This window comes from Protomyctophum parallelum (genome assembly GCF_964188405.1).
Source record: "Protomyctophum parallelum genome assembly, chromosome: 4".
NCBI lineage: Eukaryota > Metazoa > Chordata > Actinopteri > Myctophiformes > Myctophidae > Protomyctophum > Protomyctophum parallelum.
Genome location: NC_139700.1, coordinates 9,129,161 through 9,149,949, shown reverse-complemented (window position 1 = coordinate 9,149,949; position 20,789 = coordinate 9,129,161). Strand labels below are relative to the sequence as shown.

Below are 20,789 nucleotides of genomic sequence, written 5' to 3'. Positions count from 1 at the left end.
CTTTTGGGATCCAATTATTGTACTTTTACTCCACTACGACTATTTGAAAACTTAATTACTCTAGTGACTTTGTAGATTTTGAGTATTATTATTACAAAGAGGGTTAGAGGATTTACTTGGGCGGTTAAGGGTTAGGATTAGGGATTCGATTTAGGGTTAGTAATAGTCAGACACGACAATGTTTTCAAGATGGCTGACAACAACAACAACAATGTCTCCGCTCCAGTAGAGCCTACTGGCTCCATTAAATGGGCTTGATAAGTAAGCTACCGGTTGATATGGGTTGATAACACTCAAATCCGCTATCCAGAGGCAATGGCTATTTGGGGTCCTTGGCATGGAAAGGGTTGGCAACCCCAAAGCAGTTTGAAACAGGACATAATTTATTCTGATCCCCATCTGAGTCCCATCTGCCCTGACTCAACTAAAGTTTTCCCATATCAATCACTCAAATGTCCAGGTGGAGTTGTGCTCTCTCTAACATAATATGAATCAACTGGACATAGTATACCAGAAGGTGAGAGTGTAGTCTGAGACAAATCTGTCACTCTCCCGGACCAGGAAGGTGCCGTCTCTGCCTCCGGACTCGGCGCAGAACTCCTGGAGGAGCCTCTCGGCCATCTGTCGGCCCTCCGGCATGCGGCCGTGGAACCACGGCTCCGAGACCAGGAGCTGGAGGCGTGAAGACAGAGGCCAATCAGGATGGAGGGATGGAGGCAGAGGCCAATCAGGACGGAGGGATCCAGGCAGAGATGAGGGAGAAAGAGGGAGACGAGTTAGAGCACCGTTTCCGATAACTGTGGGTCCCATTTGTGGGTCACTCACAGAACATGTTTTATGTGTCACTCACCCATTCTGACCTGAGATCAGATTAAAAAAAATGTCTTCTACATCCTGACAGTTTTCTGAAAAAGCCGATTTAAAAAAAATAGCAGACCTACAAGCTCGTAGGGCGCTATGAGCTTGTAGATCTGCTATTTTTCAATAGCTAAAGCATAACATAATGCTAACACCAAAAGGGGTTCCCGCCCAAAATGGGTTAATAAATACATTTTAAATAAATTAAAGAAAAACAATAAAAGAAACACTAAGAAAGTCCATAAATAAATATTAATAATGTGTAGTGAAAATAGCCGATCTACAAGTGAGCTTGTAGATATGCTATTTTCACTAGTCTGAGTCCTGAATCTCTCTTTCGGGTCCAGACTTGAAAGGTTTGGAAACCACTGAGTTAGTGTGGGAGTGGGACCGAAATTGAGTAAAATGGAGGGTCGGAGGTGACGAATGGTAGGGCGAGTTGTAGCAACTCATAATGTAATAACTGCTCATAATGTAATAAGGGCTCATAATTGCGTAAATGTGTTAATTCATAATGTAACACATTATTACATTATAGAAAAGTATGTTATTACGTTATGCGCTGATTATTACATTGAGTTTTCATTACATTTAAATTATTACATTATGAGTTGCTACAGCGTCCCTAACATTTTAGTCTAGTTTATATTTGTTGTCAAAATTGTCAATATTTAGTCTAAGTCATCACAGCTTCGTTTGAATTTATTTTTCATGTAGTTTGTCAGTGAAAAAAGGTAGTCGACAAACATTTCTCGTCACAGTTTTAGTCGATGAACTCAACACAGCTGGCGGCTGACCTTCATTGCTGTGAATACGGTAATGTGTTTTCAAGAGAAGCTGCACACGTTTGACAGATACGTTTCACTTCACCGTTCACATGCACACAGGTGCCACCTCTCTCACACTCAACACTTATCCAACAAGCATCAGGGAAAGGACAAACCTGCACCTCTTGACAGGCTGAACCGGTGACTCAGCTCTCAAAGTTGGAGGGGGAAGAAGAGCTCTAATTACCCTATTAAGCCTCTGAGAGAGAGAGGGGACATTGCACCAGACGTTGGCCAAGAAAGAAGTGTTATATTACTTTCTCACTTACAGCCATCTTCCGCGGGCGACTGACATTTTCCTGATATTCCATATTAAACTGATCTTTGGGGTAGCCAGTTGAGAAATCTGATTATGCTGTGCAGGGCTCTATTCATACAGTTACAACAATCATATTGTTTTAAATTATTGTGGCAAAAATAATAATCATAATATGCTTAAAACTTAATTATCCCTATTCTGGGGCAAACGTTTTGCCAACAATTTGCATCTACAAGCTCACAATGCGCTATTTTTGTCTAATCAATTTGTGTAGAGTGAAATAATATACATCTGCCAAAAGGGTATTTACTGTGGGTTCTTGAATGTACTTCCAGTACAGTGAATATCCTAAACTATCTTGCTTGACATAGCAATAAACTATTGAGTCAATTGAACATCCATATTGCAGCTCTTTGAAGTAAAATAATAAGTGATCACCACAGATTTCTTTTCAGTTGTTTTTCATTCTTCTAGTGTTAATTTTCCATCTTAGATATGTTCATATCTAACTAATAGCAGTTTATAGCAAAGTTATTATGTATACCAGCGGTTCTCAAAGTGGAGGCGAGTCCAGGGACCTTGAGGAACAGGGTTCCTTGGGGGGGTTCCAAATGGACCGTGACAGTTCTGTAACTCTGAGTGCGCGCAAATGGACGGTTCAATTTAACTTAAAACAGGTCCATTTGGTTCCTTTTGTTGGATGGGGCTGCTTGAAATGAAATTAAAAGGTTTGAGAACCATTGATGTAGAGCAGTGGTCCTCAACATTTTCAACTGGGGACCCTGTAGCAACTCAGGGCTCATAATGTAATAATTTAAAGGTAATAAAAACTCATAATGTAATAATCAGTGCATAACGTAATAACAGATTTTTCTATAATGTAATAATGTAATAACTTGTTACATTATGAACGAACACATAGCAATTATGAGCCCTTATTACATTATGAGCAGTTATTACATTATGAGTTGCTACACGCGTGAACAGGAGGAGGGGTGAAAAGAAGGGAAAGGGATATGTAGAACAGAATAACAGATGAGTGGACGAAGAAGGCTTTAGTGAAGGACAGATCATCTGTGACTGGAGAGAACATCATAGACAAGCATGGAACACAGTTACTTTAACTACTGTAAAGGTGTTTTCACTCTGGTGAGTTATTTTACCCCAGACGAATAGCAGAACGAATTTCGGAGGTTGTAAAAAAAAAATAATAATAATTGATCTCTTTATGTCAATCATGTTTGCACACTGCCATAGAATATTTCGTCCGTATAAGGTTTTCTATTTTTTTTGACGGGGTTTGAATTGTTCCGTTTTCCGCAGCTGTCCAGTGGGGTCTAGTGGAGTGTTGGTGAGCGAAGAAATGTCCAGTGTGCAACCATTAAACGAAGAATTAAACAAATACTATATTCTTTATCTGTGAACAACTGATAACTGTGATGAGATGCACTCAGGCATTCTGGCCACTGCTTTACCTCTCCGGGGTCCTGCTCCTCGTCCTCATTCTCCTCTGCATAATACAGTTTGCCGTTTGAGATGTGACAGTAGTGCTTATTCCACCGCTGCGGAGGAAATCCAACACAGATTAAAATACAGAAACCTCACTCGTTTCATTCCTCTCTAGTCTAAAGTAATGTTTGTATACAATCAACATTTTCAACAAAATTCCCTTTCAATAAAGTGTTATAATTGTTTCAGCTGTGACTGACTGTCCACCACTGCAAGTTTGAAGGTGGTAAAAGGATGAATTCAAGGCTTTATGGGGTGTGTAATTAATAGAAAATGACTCCTTCACGTACAGTACTCATCATGTGTACTTACAGTATACTGAGACTGTGCACCACTGCAAGTTTGAATAAAATAATTTGACCAGGCCATTTGAGTCCCAGTCTGTCACAGTAAGGCCTGACTCACACCTTCACAACAGACTGATGTATAGCTGATGCATGAGACTTATTGACTGATGCAAGCTCGCAATGCATTTCACAATGCGTCCATCACCAGAGATGACTGAGCAGGAGTCATGATAGGATGAAAGAAAGGCAAAGCTTTCTCAAGAAGTGTGATCTTCTGAAGTGGGAATGTTCACACAGGTTTCTCAATTACCGGTAGTCTGAACATTATAGACCTTGGACAACTCTATCTAATCTGGTGGAAACTTAATTTCTTATATGATTACGGCAGAAAACTATTAATTTTTAGTAAAAAATGGCTGCCATCTTGAAATCTAAAAGCCATATTGAATTTGTATTTGACAAAATACATACATTTTGATAACTAGATCATTAAAATGTTCATTATTCATGCCAAATTTGATGCTTGAAAAACAAAGTGAACGATTGTGTCACTAATGTGCTGCACTAGGTGTTCCTACATCCCTCGAGGCACTTTGGGGAGGTTCAGAGGTTGTTAATAAAGATCACAACTTTACAGTACCTGGTCTACGGGGTAACTGTACCTGGTCTACGGGGTCCCAGATCTCCAGGTCGCCCATTTTGTCTCCCTTCTTGAACTCCTTCCTTACGATCCCAGTGTCCATGCTTAGCGTCTTGTGCTGCAAGAGGACACCATGCAGGTCAGTGACTCCCTTGACCGCCTGAGGTTTGGCTTATCAGGCAAATATATATTGGTGTGAATGTGGCCTTGGTCTACCTGCTCCAGGTAGGATTATTTTAAATTTTTTGCCCAAAACTTTATTTTAGACGTTTTTTGTTGAGTAGCGAAACGTGTACTTTTATATATTTTTTCAGGGGCTAGTGCAGCCTGTGACGTGTGCACAGGCTCGAAAGTCCCATAGCGTTCTTTTTTTTTACGATTTTGTAACCCATTTTTCACCCCTGTGTCAATTATTTAATTATTTAATTGAATGTGATCCTGGGCTCCGTCAAAACTTTGTGCTCTAGGAGTCATCAAGCTCAGCCAAGACCCTACACGTTCCGTGCTGTTCTTAACCCATTCTGACCTGAGATCAGATTCTAAAAAATGTCTTCTACATCCTGACAGTTTTCTGAAAAAGCTATGTTTCTATGGCAGTCGTTCTTCGATTTTTCAAAAATAGCAGACCTACAAGCTCATAGTGTGCACACTCGGTGGCGCGCTATGAGCTTGTAGATCTGCTATTTTTCAATAGCTAAAGCATAACATAGTGCAAATGGGGTTCCCGCCCCCAAAATGGGTTAATGACTTCTGCTTCACTCTGGCACACTTTTGCACACCGACGACTGGGATGTATACCAAAAAACAGATGCCTGATTTTTGCTGTAAATATTTCACTGCTAATAGATAAGATTAATAAATATTCAATAGTAGTTATAATTAGCAAATGCTGTTATATAGGCTGGCTGAGACTGTGTATACTGTAATTTGCCTCAAACAGTGTTCCGTGTTGATAGCCTATATATACAGTATATATATATCCACGTAGCCTGACTTGGCCATACTAATATCCGGCGAGGGCAACGTTTGTTTTGCACCGGCAGATACGCGTCTGGCCACTGCGAGGCTAATATCCACGTACATGTAATTACGAAGTAATAATATCACCAGAAGTATATTTCGGGTATAGATTGACTAGTGAAGTAAAGACAGTGAGAGACTGAGTAGGAGAGAGAGACTGTACCTTGAGTATAATCTTGCCCTTGAGTTGTGCTGGAGAGGGAAGTTGTTCAGCCATCTCTTCAACAGATACTGTCAGCAGTTTGTCCCCAAACACCTCCTTAAAGACACGAGCCATGTGACGCTGCTGCTCAAGTTTGCAATGCTCCTCTATGGACAGGATCAGTGGGTAACTGAAACAACAGAAGAATAGCAGCAATAAGTCACCTGTGCGTGTGTGCGTGTGTGCGTGTGTGTGTGTGTGTGTGTGTTTGTGTGTGTGATGATGGGTGCTGCCAATAACAATACATTTAGAGATGATTATTCCGACACTAACTCTGAGGTGACGAAGGCATGCTCGTTGATGGCCTTAACCACATCGTCAAACTTGATTTTAGTCGTCCTGGTCCATCCGTGGTAGATGATCGGCTCCCGATCGGGGCCATCCCAGCAATCCACTGGAAGAATGCAACAGGTACTTTATAGGTTAAATCACGCAATCTGATTGGTTGAACCATTTGTTTTAACGTTTGAATTTGAACCATTCCCACTGACATTCAACGCAGCGACATCCAAGACGCAGGCAGCGTATGTAGGCTTCTGGGGAGGACTCGCTGCGAAGCTGGTCGCCTGTCAGATACCTGGATGGAACACAGGGAACATGTGACATGGGCTCTATGTGCACACAGAATGAAGGGAAACACACAGGCTGCAAACGCTGCGCATCAAAACAGCCACCTCCATTCATTTCAATGAACCTATCCCACACCGGATAACCTAACCACCGTATCACGCCTCGCCCGGCGCTCCGATGCGCCACTGTTCTATTTCCAGGCGTTGCCGCGCGGTGATACATGTTTTTATTTTGTTACTACAAACGTGGCAGCCACACGGCCTGCTGGTGCTTTATATGGGCACGTCGATACTGTGCTGCTACGCTACGTGTTGCCCTTAACTCTGCCTACTTCCGGGCCGCTTCCCTACTTCCTTCACAGGTGTTACCGATGATACTATAAGGCTCTGTTCCGTTTAGCTTGCAGTGGTTCTCAAGCTATTTAATTTCAGGAAGAGTTAAGGAAGAGTTAAGTTCAGTCACACGAGAGAGACTCGGAGTAGAACCGCTGCTCCTTCGCCTGGAAAGGAGTCTGCTGAGGTGGTTCGGGCATCTGGTTAGGATGCCTCTCGGGCACCTCCCTAGGGAGGTCCTCGACGCACGTCCCACTGGGAGGAGACCCCGTGGCGCAGACCAAGGCGCAGTTGGAGGAAACACATCGACTCACTGGCCTTGGAACGTCTCGGAATCCCCCAGGAGGAAGTCACTAATGTTGCTCTGGAGAGGGAAGTCTGGAGCTCTCTGGTGGAGCTGTTCCCCCGCGACCCGACTACGGATAAGCGGTTGAAGATGGATGGAAGAGTTAAGGGCAACACACACAGGCTGCGCAGCGTATAGGAGCACAGAGTTACAAACCCGTACGGGGCCATTTGGAACCCACTCAAGGACACGTTGAGACCCAATGGTGTTAGCAGACTGTTTCCAGTGAGCCTACATGCACAATAGCAGCACCCTGACTCTGTTTGAGCAGAATGGAACAGAGTCCTCATTAGTATCATCGGTAACACCTGTGAAGCAGGCGCGTAAGTACCGTGACGCAGACAACGGCCCCAGAGGCATTTGGGGCCCACAGCCGCCCACCCGTGCCGTCGGTAAATTACAATTATTAAGTACTTATACAGAGAGGCAGTGACAGTTGGCAAAGCCTGGTGGCTGCTGCTAACACACACGTGCCCCATGCACACACACAATATATACTGTGTGTGTGCGTGCATGCGTGCGTGCGTGCGTACTACTGACGTGTTGTGTGAAGAGTTGATCCAGTAGTGAGACAGGGGGTTGTTCATTTCCAGGTTGCTGATCTCTGAGAACTTCTCATCCCAGATTCCGTTCTCCTTAGAAAACAGGAAACTTAAAAACTGTGAATGAGAAGAGAAGACTGGATTCAACCTACATTGAGTGACGGGCGGCGATGGCAAAACCCACGTACAGTATAGGCTTATATTATATACTAGAATTTCGCGGCCGCTTTGCGGCCGCTCATCCCAGAGTTACCTTGCCGCGCACTATGGGAAGAAGGAAATTGCGGGAGTTGACTCCACATGTAGTAACGGATGGGTTATTAGTTATTATTATGTGTCCTTATTAGTGTAGTGTAGTCAACACTTTATGGCTCATACACACTGCCCGGTATTTGCTCCGATTATGCTGTCGGGGAGCATTGTTGGCGCTGACCGACAAAACGGCTGATCTGACGTTAAGCGGTGCCCAAAAGGTAGATCAGGATCTACCAGTATAGATCACAAAGGTTTTGTAGGTAGACCACATGACATGGCCCTAAAAATATATATAATTTTAATATAAAAAACGATTTTTGCATCTGCCACTTGAGATGACCTGAGATGACTTGATTGATTGACATCAAAAAGGGCCTGTCAGCTCAAACACACAATGCAATACTTGTTGTTGCGTACAATCATCAGTAGCAAAGTCAAATACCAAAAATAAAAACCAATGGGATGATAGTTTTATTTTGCTGGTCGTTTTGAAAGTAGCTCTGAAGTAAAAAAAGTGTGGGCAGCCCTGGTATAGATGATTTTATATATATATTCATTCCGTGGGTAAATCCCTGGTTGTAGGCTACCCACATATTGGTAGCATATTACCTATATTAACCCAATATTGGCGTTACGCATTTCAGTTGAATAATGTTGTGTGCGCACGTGCACGTGCGGAGAAAGACAGTTATTTAATTAAACTCAAGATTATAACGTCCTGTGTCGCTGGCGCCGTGTATAGGCTGCACGGCTATTCCTGTGTGTGTGTGTGTGTGTGTGTGTGTGTGTGTGTGTGTGTGCGTGTGCATGTGTGTGTGCGCAATGAAAAGTACTCGGCAGGCGAAATGGCGTGTGGATTAGTACTTAGTTATTAGCGAATAATCAGATTTTAATTTACAGTGTCGAATAGCGTTTTGATAGTCGAATATTTGAATACCGGTATTCTGTTAATGCACTTGATAGTCGAATATTTGAAAATTCTCACGCACGCATGCGCGCACGCACGCACTCACACACTCACACACACACACACACACACACACAAGCTCTTTGAATTTAAGACACATAAATAATACGAATAATACAAATACAACAGCACCTCGCTGACGGTGAACTTGGGTTCATTGGTTTTCCGCATGGTGTCATCGATGAAGGTGGTCATCAGCTCTCTGACCTTGTTCTGATCAGTGGCCCACCACTCCTGGACGATGAGAGGAGGAGGGAGACGGACACGGTGAGGAAGAGAGATGGAGACAGTGGGAGAAAGAGAGATGGAGACAGTGGGATAAAGAGAGATGGAGACAGTGGGATAAAGAGAGAAAGGGCAGTAGTAACGTGTAAGTGAGTGTAGGGCTGTTTTGGTGTTTTTGGTATTGAAACTCGAGAACCGTTTGCCCCACCTACTTCATATTCGACACACACGTTCCCCCCCCCCCCCACAAAAGGCTCTGCTCAGGCTCTGCCAGTGGGCCTAATCAGCCCCTCACCTGTGCAATTTCCAGCCTCCGCCTCAGCCAATTGATTGCCATGGCAACCCCACACTTGACAATTGATTAGCCTACTTAACCAGTCCACTTTTCACAATCAGTCAGTCTCCATTTGGGACACAGACAGACAGTTAAAACGGGTGCTATATGATAAGTTGACAACGGGTATTATTAGGTTCCCAAGTAGCATCGTTCTCAAGTAGGCCAGTAGCCGCTGGTGCCAGTGGCACGTACAGGTCTAGTTATAACAATGCATGTACGGTACCTGCTGCTGGTGGAGGAGAAATTGTTGGAAGTCATGGAGCAGAACCTCTGAGGAATGAGCCTTATCTGTGCACCTACAAGATAGAAAAGACCCAATACACTGTCACATGAATCTGTCTAATCTGTCCTCCAATGCCACAACAACAGCAGAATGATAGGTACAGTGAAAGTCAATAACATATTGATATCACTTACTAGCACTGTTTTAGCCCCTCCACTACAGGCTATTGAAGACTACGTCATATGGCAGCCAAGTCTATGGACTTTGTTTAGGCCAGTAAATGACGATGTAAGACCCCATATATGGCCAATATAAATACATGTGCCCCTCACTTCACACAGGTGATTTCTCTGTTCTTTATTGCTTTATTTAGCATGTAGACAGACATGAAGCAGATGGTGCAGAAAACTCCAACCGACAGATTTGAAGAGACGATGTCCGATGAGGTTAGGAATGTTAGGTACTAGTCTCACAACTCCGTACCAATGGTGGAAAAAGTACTACATTTTACTTAAGTAAAAGTATCAGATCTGCAATGTAGAAAATACAAGCCCTTCCGAAACCGGAAAATAACTCTTGTTCCGTTGGAGTATGTTGCACTTGCAGCCTTAAGACATTCAACAGAGCACTTTCAAGTCAGCTATCGCAATATCTAGCAAGCCCCAGACCATGATGTTTAAGCACAATGTAATTTAAATAATTCTAAGGCTATTAAACACTCTATCCAATTCAAAGCCACAGCTAGGAGAAATCCGTAAATATCACACAAAGAAATAGGATGCTTACCCCATGATGAAAGCACACGATTCTGATTTAAACTCCTCAAGGATCTAACATTGGATAAGGATAGCATGAATTATACAATAACAACCACTAGAATGAATGTTCAGTGCTTTCCTAAAAACAACAACATGATTAATAATAGTCATTTCAGACTCACTTCTTTCTGTTCAAACATTATGTTGTTGTACAATTTATGAAACTGCTCGAAGTCCAACTGGTCTTTTTTTGCTCCCACTTCCTGTGAAAGAGGAACAGGGGGAAACAAAATGCTGTCATGCTTCATGCTTCCCTACTTGTTTGTGCGCTGATGGGCGCTGTTGATGTTCTGTTTTAGTTTTAACCTGTACAGCACTTTGGTCAGCTTCTGTTGTTTTAAAAGTGCTATATAAATAAAGTTTGATTTGATTTGATTTGATTCATAGCACATTCAGTGGGTCAATTCAGAAACATTTACAATGCACAATTTATTTCACCTTTAATATAGAATAAAGTGCGACATCTGCCTGCTTGTACAGGTAAGTGTGGTCTTGTCTCATAAGGCTGCGTTCACACGGGCAGATGCAAAAGATGCAAAGATGCAAAGATCACAGCATAATTTGTTGCATTGTTGTTTGGTAAAATCTGTTGTTCACACAGTCGTGACTAGAGATGGAGCTCGATAACCGATACCCGATAAAATCCGATAACAAGCTCCAATACATACAAAACAGCGCTGCCAGGATCCTGATGAGGGTGCGTAAGAGAGAACACATCACACCCATCCTCAAATCACTTCACTGGCTCCCCATCGCATCCCGGACCGAGTACAAGATTTCCCTGCTGACACATCAGTGCATCCATGGTACCGCCCCCCCCTACCTCAAAGAACTCATATCCCTTCAGTCATCATCACGCAACCTCCGCTCTTCGAACACCAACCTCCTCAAACCCGTCAAAACCAAATTGCGAACCATGGGCGACCGGGCCTTTTGTTCAGTGGCCCCTGACCTATGGAATGCTCTTCCGGAACAGCTCAGAGCACCACAGTCTACAGACACTTTTAAGAGAGGACTTAAAACTCACCTTTTTAGTAAAGCTTTTCCATAAATTTGTTGTTAACTGCCCTCTGCCTTAGCCTATATGTTATGTTTTCCTTTTATTGATTTTTGTTTTGTTTTAATTTCATTGTAGCACTTTGAGGTTCACTAGAATGTAAAGTGCATTATAAATAAAATCCATTATTATTATTATTATTATTGAGTACCCGTTATCAATAAGCTTTGGGCTCAAGCCTGTTATTGAGCATGACGTCATGTTCAAACAATCATGGCAAGAGGCGATCAAGAAATAAATGTAATCATCCATGCTGGCACAAACATGTCGGTCTAAAAGTGTATTGATACCTGCCAAACAGCGCTGTCAGGGTTTAACAGTTTCTTTAATATTATTTTATTGGTAAAAAGGTCAATTGTCTGTTAGAAATGTACTGTATTTGATGGCCCTAGTAAAAGATACTGGTTCTGTTCTGAATTTATTGTCTCCTGTCTTTCCACAAAATAATAGAAAATGCTCGATAGTGGGCTCGATAAGAACCCGGCTCGATAAGCCTGATCGATAAGGTGATCGTTATCAATAAAAATTAACGAGCTCCATCCCTAGTCGTGACTTCATCAAGTGTGTGTCCGTAGTGACGCGTGTCATCGCAGCTACAGTTGTAGCTTTAGTTTAAGTAGCTTTGCATCTGGAAGTTGAACCCAGCTCAGCTTCAATTTGTAGGTTTGTAGCTTTTGCAGAGCTACAAACGTCAGATGCATCTTTGCATCCGAGTGTATCTTTGCATCTGCCCGTGTGAATGCAGCATACGACATACATGTTTTTCCCCATAGAGATGTCCAAGAATATTTATATTAATTATTTTAAGCCTGGAAGCAAACCATCCAGGCTACCTGGTGAATCATGACCATAAAACATTTGATTCTGAGAAAAAGAAGACAAACAAAGGGTATCTATATCTATAGGGTATAAATATAGTATAATTAAATATTCAAATATTTTCTTCAATTGTTTTATGGTTATGTTTCACCAGGAGCCTGGGTGGCTTGGTTGGATGGCAGGATGGATGGCAGGATTCAAATAACTTGTAACTATATTTTGGGAAATCTCTGCGGGAATAATGAATGGGCTTTCTATGCCATATAGCAGCGGTCCCCAAGGAAATAGAAATTACAATATACAGCTTCCCTGAATCAAAAGTGAAACATTGTGCCATACATGCAGTGAGGACAAGGTAAAGATAAATGTGTTATAATGCCTTATAAGTGCATTAAAATGCATTGTAAATGAGGTAAGGTAAAGATACATGAATAAGACACAGTACCGAGAGCTTCTCTTTGAGGGCCTTTGTGTTTGGGGCCTTGTAGTTAAGCTGAGGTAAGAGGGATTTCAGCTCCTTCAAGCTGATGCTGTAGGACAGTGGGAGAGAAACAGAAGAAACCTATTAAATTCCATAAATACAAATTATAATCGGTAGGCAGGTTTGGTCTTTTTTTTTTTTCAATTCATTTATATTTTATTAACGCAAGAGCAATGGGTTCTATTTTAGCATGCTGACTTTCCATCGATGATGTCATTGGTAATGGTGTTTCTGAACCGTTCAAAGCCTATGAGACTTTGAGTACTTAGAGTAGAAGGGAATCGAGCATTACTGAGGACGAATTATATGAATATACGGTTCAAAATAGGTGACGCAAGGCTGAGACAAGCAAGAGGTTTAATACTTTACCTGTTCTTTTTGGTCTGATTGATAGAATACATCTGTTTCCTCAACCAACTAGAAGTACAGAAATAACAAGTGTAAGATGAACATAATATCATTCATGGCATGTTGGTTTCTGCATTAGCGTGTATGACTCAGTACCTCTCTATGATGTCTGGAGTAGAGGCTGCCAGTGTCTCTTGTCTCAGTAACTCCAGTCCTATCAGCCATTTGTCTGCATCCTCCACTGAATCAGCTGGGGAATCCAGACATTTAACCAGCATTTCATTTCATTTCGTCTCAGTCATTAATTTAGGAACATTTCAAACTCTCTTTATTTCTTCATCAAATATCCTATACTAGAAGCCATTATTGTGCGGTGTGAAATAACATACAGTATTATCACTGTGTCTGCATACAGTACACAACATATACCCACCTCCGAGACTCAGTGTGTTCAGTACAAACTGGGAGCCGTAGAAGATTGTGAAACAGGTATTTTCATTTTCATGTCTGTCCTTGAAGTGGAAGCGTTCAAAGTCTTTCGAGTTTCTACCTCGACGGACCTCCCTGATCTCAAACAGGTCCACTGAAAAAGATACATGATTGCATTTGTAAAATGGAATAAATGCCCTAAAATGTGTTTAACAATAGCATACAGAATGTGCATTGCTTAGACAGCATGCTGTTTGGGACGTTTATCTGAACAACTATGTGTGACAGCATCGCACGACTCAAATGACGGGTCTGATCTCCTGTGTTGCCTCACTAGTTGAGTGGTGTACTTAACTACGCCTAAACATCTAAAACCCAACTTCTGCAAAATCAACAATGAGCTCCTCCCCTTAGTAAATGGTGCATGTATATAGTGCTTTTTTTCAAATCCAAAGCGATTTACATAGATGCATAGATGTGCATTACATTCACCCATTCACACACCGATGGCGGTGGAAACCATGCAAGGCACCGACCTGCACACCAGGAGCAACTATAGGGGTTCAGCGTCTTGCTCAAGGACACCTCGACACTAACTCTGGGGGAGCCCGGGGATCGAATGGGGACCTTGCAGTTCCCATACATAAGGCTGCTCTACCGGCCACTCTACCCCTGAGCCACTGCCGCCCCGTCATCAATTATTAGGCTGTCAACAGTTTCATCATTTCTTCAAAACACAAAACACTTTCATACGGCGCTAGAGTGCCAAGCAGATGAGGCAGATTTTACTCTGAAAAGCCCCGCCTTCCATTACCCCCCAAAACCGGGAGGTATAATCCATTATTATGTCGCCCTGTCACATCTAAACTCTCTCTAGAAGCGTTTATATTCCAAACGAGATGCTTGCTGAAGTCAGAAATTAGTATCAGCGTTTTGATACATTTAGAGTAAAGAACAAGGTGTACCCCTTGTCCAGGACTTTGGTTCCGGAATCCTTACTACACAAATTGTCTGAGTGGTTTATGTAGTGCAAGAGGTGGAATGCAATCTGAAGTTGTGTTAAGAGCATCTGCATTAAGTGTAGGGCTATTGAAATAAATACATTTTTAAGTAAGTAAAACTTACTGTCTGTAACACAATTCATTTGCAAATAATTATGAGAGGGGTGCCCTTATTTTTCTTCCTCCCAAAATGCCTGTGCACGACCAGTGGGCTGATTTGAAGCTCTAAACGTTTGAATAAATGTCAAGACCAGGGTACAATATGACAGGCATCAGGCAACTTGTTCAAAATGTAAGGGAATTATAATTATAACACAGTGTCCTATATATGAATGAAGCTAAAACAGTTTTGAGTAAAAAGGCAATAAGGTCAGTTTGCATTGTCAACAATGTTCAATATGAGTTCAGTTCAGTAGCCATGTGGCTTTGCTGCCTGTTTGTTGGGACACATGGTCTGACTCACACGAGGAAGTCAGGTTGGGGGCAGTTATTTTCATTTTCACTTTGCTTCTCAAAGAGTTCTGAAGATTTCAGTGGTTTCATTTATCTTCAGCGACTCACTGAGCACATTTGAACTTTAGAGACCCATTGACACATTTTTGACTTCATCTTTATGGAGTTTCTCGCAAGTTCACCTTCAATTAGCACAATAAAGTGACTTCTACAAGTGCATGAGGTGCTTCGCATCTCATTACCAGTACCACCACCAATCTAACAGAGTGTAAAGAATTGTACATTCGTAGCCTAGCTGTCATTAGCCTGACTGATGATAACGTGGATTCACTCACACGGTGCCCCACGCTACCAGTCTGGACTTTGGCCTATAGGCAGAGAGTATAGTATAGTAAATCAGAATTTTTTTTCTGCTTTTCGCTTTTTTACGGTCAGCAGTTGAAACGCAGTCACTGATTGGCCCCGATCATTTTCTGATGTCTCATACTCTCTGCCTATAGATCGAAGTCCAGACTGATACTATGGATGGGGGCAACGTGTGAGCAATTACAATTACAATTTAGGCAATTAGCAGACGCTCTTAATCCAGAGCGACTTACATTAAGCAAGAACAAAAGCATGGGAATACATCACATAAAAGCATTTATCATGAAACATGCGTAAGCTAAGAAAGTAACAGTGGAATATCTATATAATGAAACTATACATATATACTACTATGCTATACATATGTACTATGGCGTGCTATGACTATATACAATGCAATTATAGTGCTGTCTACATAACATGCTATAAGTCTGTATCAAATGCTATCTAAGTCTACGGAAGTGCTATCTAAGGGGGTAGAGTAAGTGCTATGGGCCATGATGGAGTCTGAAAAGGTGGGTTTTCAGACTACGGCGGAAGATTGGGAGTGATGCTGCAGTTCTGACTGCAATGGGAAGTGCATTCCACAGTTTTGGAGCCAGAAGGGAGAAGAGTCTGGGACGTGTGGAGCGTCGTCCCGGCGTTTTTAGTGAGGGTACTTCCAGCTTCCCTGCGTTGGCTGATCTGAGTGCGCGGGAGGGTTTGTAGGGTTCAATCATACTTGCAAGATATGGGGGAGCCATACCTTTGGTTGCTTTGAATGCCAGCATCAGAGTTTTATATTCTGTGCGGGCAGCGACCGGGAGCCAGTGGAGGGAGCGGAGCAGGGGGGAGACATGTGAGAATTTTGGCTGGTTGAAGACCAAGCGAGCTGCAGCATTTTGGATCCGCTGGAGAGGCTTAAGTGCGCATGCTTGTAGGCCAGTAAGGAGGGAGTTACAATAGTCGAGTTCTGGGCCGGATCTACTATATGGGGCACTTTGGGCACGTTCCCAGGGGCTCTTGGGCACCAGGGGGCTGCGTCGGCCAAGTTGCAGCGGGGGTGGAGCTTCATTTCCATCTACCAGCTAGCTGTCAAAAAACCATGAAGAGACTCCTGCTGCTCGCGGCCTTTTTACCGCCCATTGTCGCGTATAACTGGGTGCGTGTGTGTATTTCACTCACTGACGCCGTCGGTCTTGTCCGCGGTGCGCGTCCACGCCACCTGCCGCGTCTCCATGATGACCTGCACGGTGAGGCGCTCCACCTTCTGGAGGAACACCGTCATGACGATGCCCATCTCCAGGTCCCGCTTGATCAGGCTCTTCTTGTACTCCGTCATCTCCCCCTGCTGGACGCGAGACGCCATTACCTCTGCTGCAGGAGGAGACGGTACAGGGAGAGAGGGAGGGAGACAGACAGAGAATGAGGAGGAGGCAGTGTTGATTTTGCCAGCATATTTTGATTTAGTTCTAGTCATCGTTTTTTGAGTAAAACTTTAGGGACGGACCATCGCCCACATATGTGCTATATATTTAAAGTATGGTTGTCCCGATCAGATCGGGTAATCGGAAATCGGTGCCGATCATGTCATTTTCACATCGGGAGCCAAAAAACATGATGGGGTCATCCCTAGTATCAATATTATATCCAATCCATATCATCATGATATTAGACTGGAAATTGTCTGTGATTTGGGATATTGTACTGTACTAAATCGGTATCGGCAGATGCTCAAAATCAAATGATCGGAATCGGATCGGGAGCAAAAAAATGTGATCGGGACATCCCTAATATAAAACAACACGGAATGCGTGGCGTTACGACTATTCTAGTTTCACACATGGCTGTCATGCAGTGTCATGCAGTGTCATGCAGTGTCATGCAGTGTCATGCAGTGTCATGCAGTGTGCAGTCAGTGTCAAGTGGGAAGTCAATGGTTGGGCAGTTGGGTCAATCCGCTGAGTGGTTCACGAGATATATACGCTTTTAATGTCGATCCATTTGGAGCGAGCCGATCCGGTCCTGGAGAATCTCTTAATTTGATCGACTTTACACTCAAAACTGCACTCTATTGGGTCTTGTGGAGTAGACCAAAGAAGGAAACAGCACTGTGGCATTTTTCTGTAAAAAGTATAAGCTTAATTCATATAGTCAGAGGTGCAAAAACATCACTTTTCTGGCTTTAGTTGTGGTGTTATAATGTGCCCACTGGCACTAAACTCTTCAAGACACGCATTCACACTGAGGATATGTGTGGATATTCACGATTATACCGATAATATAGCGATTTAAAAAAAGATACGGGCGACGGTGGCTCAGGGGTAGAGTGGCTGGATGGTAACCGCAAGGTTGCCTGTTCGATCCCGGGCTCCCCCAGAGTTGGTGTCAAAGTGTCCTTGAGAAAGACACTGGACCACTAATTGCTCCCGATGTGCTGGTTGGTGCCTTGCATGGTTTCCTCTGCTATCAGTGTACAGTATATGAATGTGTGTGAATGTAATGCACAATCTATGTAAAGCTCTTTGGATAAAAGCGCTATAAAAATGCACCATTTACAGCCATAATAAGTTATTGTAACTGTATAGCAGAGGGACCCACATCTTTGAGTGTTTCACTTTTAGAAGGGTCTTGCGGCTGAGGACCGTTTGGCTCGGTCAGTAATGAATTGTTATAGTTCAAAAATAAAAGTAACATTGGATTATTCCTCATACATATACCGTAATAGAAAGCACTCTAGAAACATGATGCTGGAAATACCACATTATTGACTTACTTAACAGATGTTTTATAAGGAGTCTATATAGTTCTTTATAGTTACAAATTTAAAAAATGTCTCATGTGTAAAAATATAGAAGATCACTCTAAAGGGAAGTTAATAAGTTACTTAGACATACAGTAAATCACCAACCCAGTTCATCTCTCTCCTGTACGGTAAGCCAGCATATGTCATATATGATTTATACTGCTTCCTCATATTATAGGCTACCGGCAACGAACTGACGCCCATGGCACATGCACTTAGGAATGCAAGAAAACAATTAAGTGCAAGATACACATGTTATTGTTTACATTGTATTAAAAAAAATGTATTAGACATTCAAATGCTTAATCAACCCCAATCGCCTACCCTGGATCAGTATGTCCTATATGACTTATTTCCTTGCTCTGCAGTTTGTGGGCCAGGACCGGGTAATTAAGTGGAACCAGAATTTCTAGTCAAACTCAGTTGGGTATGGTATGATCATTCTGTCACAAACTACTATGCAAATGATGGTTTAGTCAATGCCAAATGGAAGATTACTGGAATTTAGTATAGATATGAATAGAATCATCTTGGTGGTAAGCTTCATTGAAAAGACTCTTAATTATGAGTATTTTGTTTCAATACTACGCTATGATATAGCCTAACATATCTAAATTAAAATTACAACACCGGGTATACCATACAGCTGCATAGCACTACATAAACAATGGGATATTCAACACCAAACTGACGCTCACTGTAGCTCAACAGATAGCCTGCCAACAAAAAGCGGATTTCCCCCCTTGTCACTTAGGCTATACAACATGTGTAACAACACAACAGGCAGTCTTTGTTACACATCACATTAAATGTATCAAATACAACTGACAGGCAAATTACATAGCCTATATAAAAATAAATACTTACCCTATTGAACGTAAATTATTGGTCATCTGCTCAGGCTCCTCACGGGATGGTGTCAATGATGCATGTTTGAAGAGTTTTCAAATAAACAGTAGCCTAGTTCCAGCATGAAGCAGCAGTACTGCAGTAGGCTACGGCACGACAGTCAGTTCCTCTATTGGAGTGTAGAAGGAAGTAAAAGTTCACTTGCATTGTAGACTATAGGCATGGCAGTAGGCTGTAGGCCTAATAAAAACAGATCCGGAAGCGCAGATATGTTATCTATGCAAAGTTCCCAAGGACGGAAAACAAAGAGTTTCCCTGCTGAGCTGAGCGCATGCAGATCACGACGACAGAGTACAGCATCTTGCAATGGGTCTGGTTCGATGAATCGATACACCACCAAGATACCCATGTAAGCCCTACCTGTCTAAATACTTCCTTAATGTTAACGTCCACACCCACAACACCAGAGGGAGTGCAACAAACCATGTACAATAATTCGGCACAAACAAGGGACTAAATTCTTTTCGCTCCTATGCCACCAAAATGTGGAACGCCCTACCAACAGTCATTAAGACATGTGAATCCCTTGACTCTTTCAAAACCGCTCTCAAAGGGCATCTACTACGGACGGCTGCAATTCGAAACTGGCTCCCGTAAAATCTGAATCCCCCCCCCCTTTTCCCCTCACTGTATGTTTCTTTTCCCTTTTTGCTTCCTTTATGATGAATTCCTGTTCTGTTGACAACCTACCTCCTCCCTCACCCTAACCCTAACCTCCCCCGGGGCAGACACCTAAACCTAACCGCAACCCTCTCCCGACCCGCAGCGCACCTCGGATGATAGTACGCCTCCCCTTGAGAACAAGTGTAATGCTTAATTGGGTCATCCACTCACAGTTAACAGTCTTTCGTGGGATTTTTTTTAAAGGGACACAGAGAGACAGATACAGAAATCTCCATATATGGGCATAAAAGGGACACAGACAGATGGGTGGAACGGGTACTCTGACACGGGTACAACGGGTATTGCATAGCCAAGTGGGGCATGGATCTCCAACTCCCATCGTTACCTACTCCATGCTCTACAGCCGGCCTAGTGCTTTCAACTACATGACCCTATCAGTTGGGACTGGGAGGTGTATTGCACTTTGATTCATTGTAAGGTTTTGAGAAAATGACGACCGATTAAAATGCTTTTTATTGAACAATACGGAAGGCACGGTGTCCAGATTTCAAAATGTACTTGCGTAAAAGTGTACAAAAGTATTGGCATCAATATGTACTTTAAGTACCAAAAAAAGTAGAAAGTACTGTATAGCCTATATGCTCATTATGTAGAATGTCCCATTTCAAAATTTCAAATGTAGAAACATCTTTTGGAAATAGCAGATCTACAAGCTCACGATGCGTCACATCGCGAGGCATTGTGAGCTTGTAGATCGGCTATTTTCAAATGGCCGAAATGTATATGGTTGATGTGGTTATTGTATGTTTTGTAATAATAATCAAAGTCAAGTAACTAGGTGTAGGCCTAACTAATGTAGTGGAGTAAAAAGGACAATATTTGTCTCTGAGATGTAGTGGAGTAGAAGTAACTCAAGTGAAGTATAAATACCTCAAAATTGTACTTAAGTACAGTATAGTATAAGTAAATGTACTTAGTTACTTTCCACCACTGTGTCAACTGAGGTCCCCGTGGTGTTCGATATTTTCCCTAGGCAAATATAAAGCTAAAGGTGGAGCCGTAGCAGTGCTGGAGCCTGGAAGAGTGCTAGCATCACACTCTTCTTTTCCCTTTTCTATATGAAACAAGGTCCACGTTGATGGGAAATGCTGTAGGCCGACATACCATATTTGCATATTATGTAACTTCATACTGTATTTACATAGTGGAGAACAGAGGAGAGTCTAGTCTACACATCAGCTTGGCATCTAGGGGGATGTTTTGATTACTGAGTTCAATAAAGTTCTAAATGTTAAGGTTT

The 20,789-nt window shown here is 42.5% G+C and overlaps 1 protein-coding gene across 2 annotated transcripts in view; it reads right to left on the bottom strand.

The window, feature by feature from the left end:
• Positions 1-18,945, bottom strand: part of plcg2 (phospholipase C, gamma 2) — a 37,335-nt gene extending 18,390 nt beyond the window's left edge. The window contains exons 1-17 of one of the 2 annotated variants that reach the window (XM_083763313.1): positions 18,824-18,945; positions 16,336-16,527; positions 13,356-13,505; positions 13,079-13,172; positions 12,944-12,991; positions 12,539-12,623; positions 10,340-10,420; positions 10,186-10,229; positions 9,400-9,472; positions 8,747-8,848; positions 7,391-7,509; positions 6,094-6,179; positions 5,876-5,996; positions 5,564-5,732; positions 4,403-4,498; positions 3,420-3,506; positions 512-672 (exon numbers count right to left, since the gene is read on the bottom strand). In XM_083763313.1, the coding sequence (XP_083619439.1) occupies positions 512-672; positions 3,420-3,506; positions 4,403-4,498; positions 5,564-5,732; positions 5,876-5,996; positions 6,094-6,179; positions 7,391-7,509; positions 8,747-8,848; positions 9,400-9,472; positions 10,186-10,229; positions 10,340-10,420; positions 12,539-12,623; positions 12,944-12,991; positions 13,079-13,172; positions 13,356-13,505; positions 16,336-16,519 (1,700 nt within the window). In that variant the 5' untranslated portion in view covers positions 16,520-16,527; positions 18,824-18,945. The remainder of the gene's footprint in view (positions 1-511; positions 673-3,419; positions 3,507-4,402; positions 4,499-5,563; positions 5,733-5,875; positions 5,997-6,093; positions 6,180-7,390; positions 7,510-8,746; positions 8,849-9,399; positions 9,473-10,185; positions 10,230-10,339; positions 10,421-12,538; positions 12,624-12,943; positions 12,992-13,078; positions 13,173-13,355; positions 13,506-16,335; positions 16,528-18,823) is intronic. The other variant, XM_083763314.1, reaches the window with a different exon arrangement.
• Positions 18,946-20,789: the final 1,844 nt, after the last annotated feature.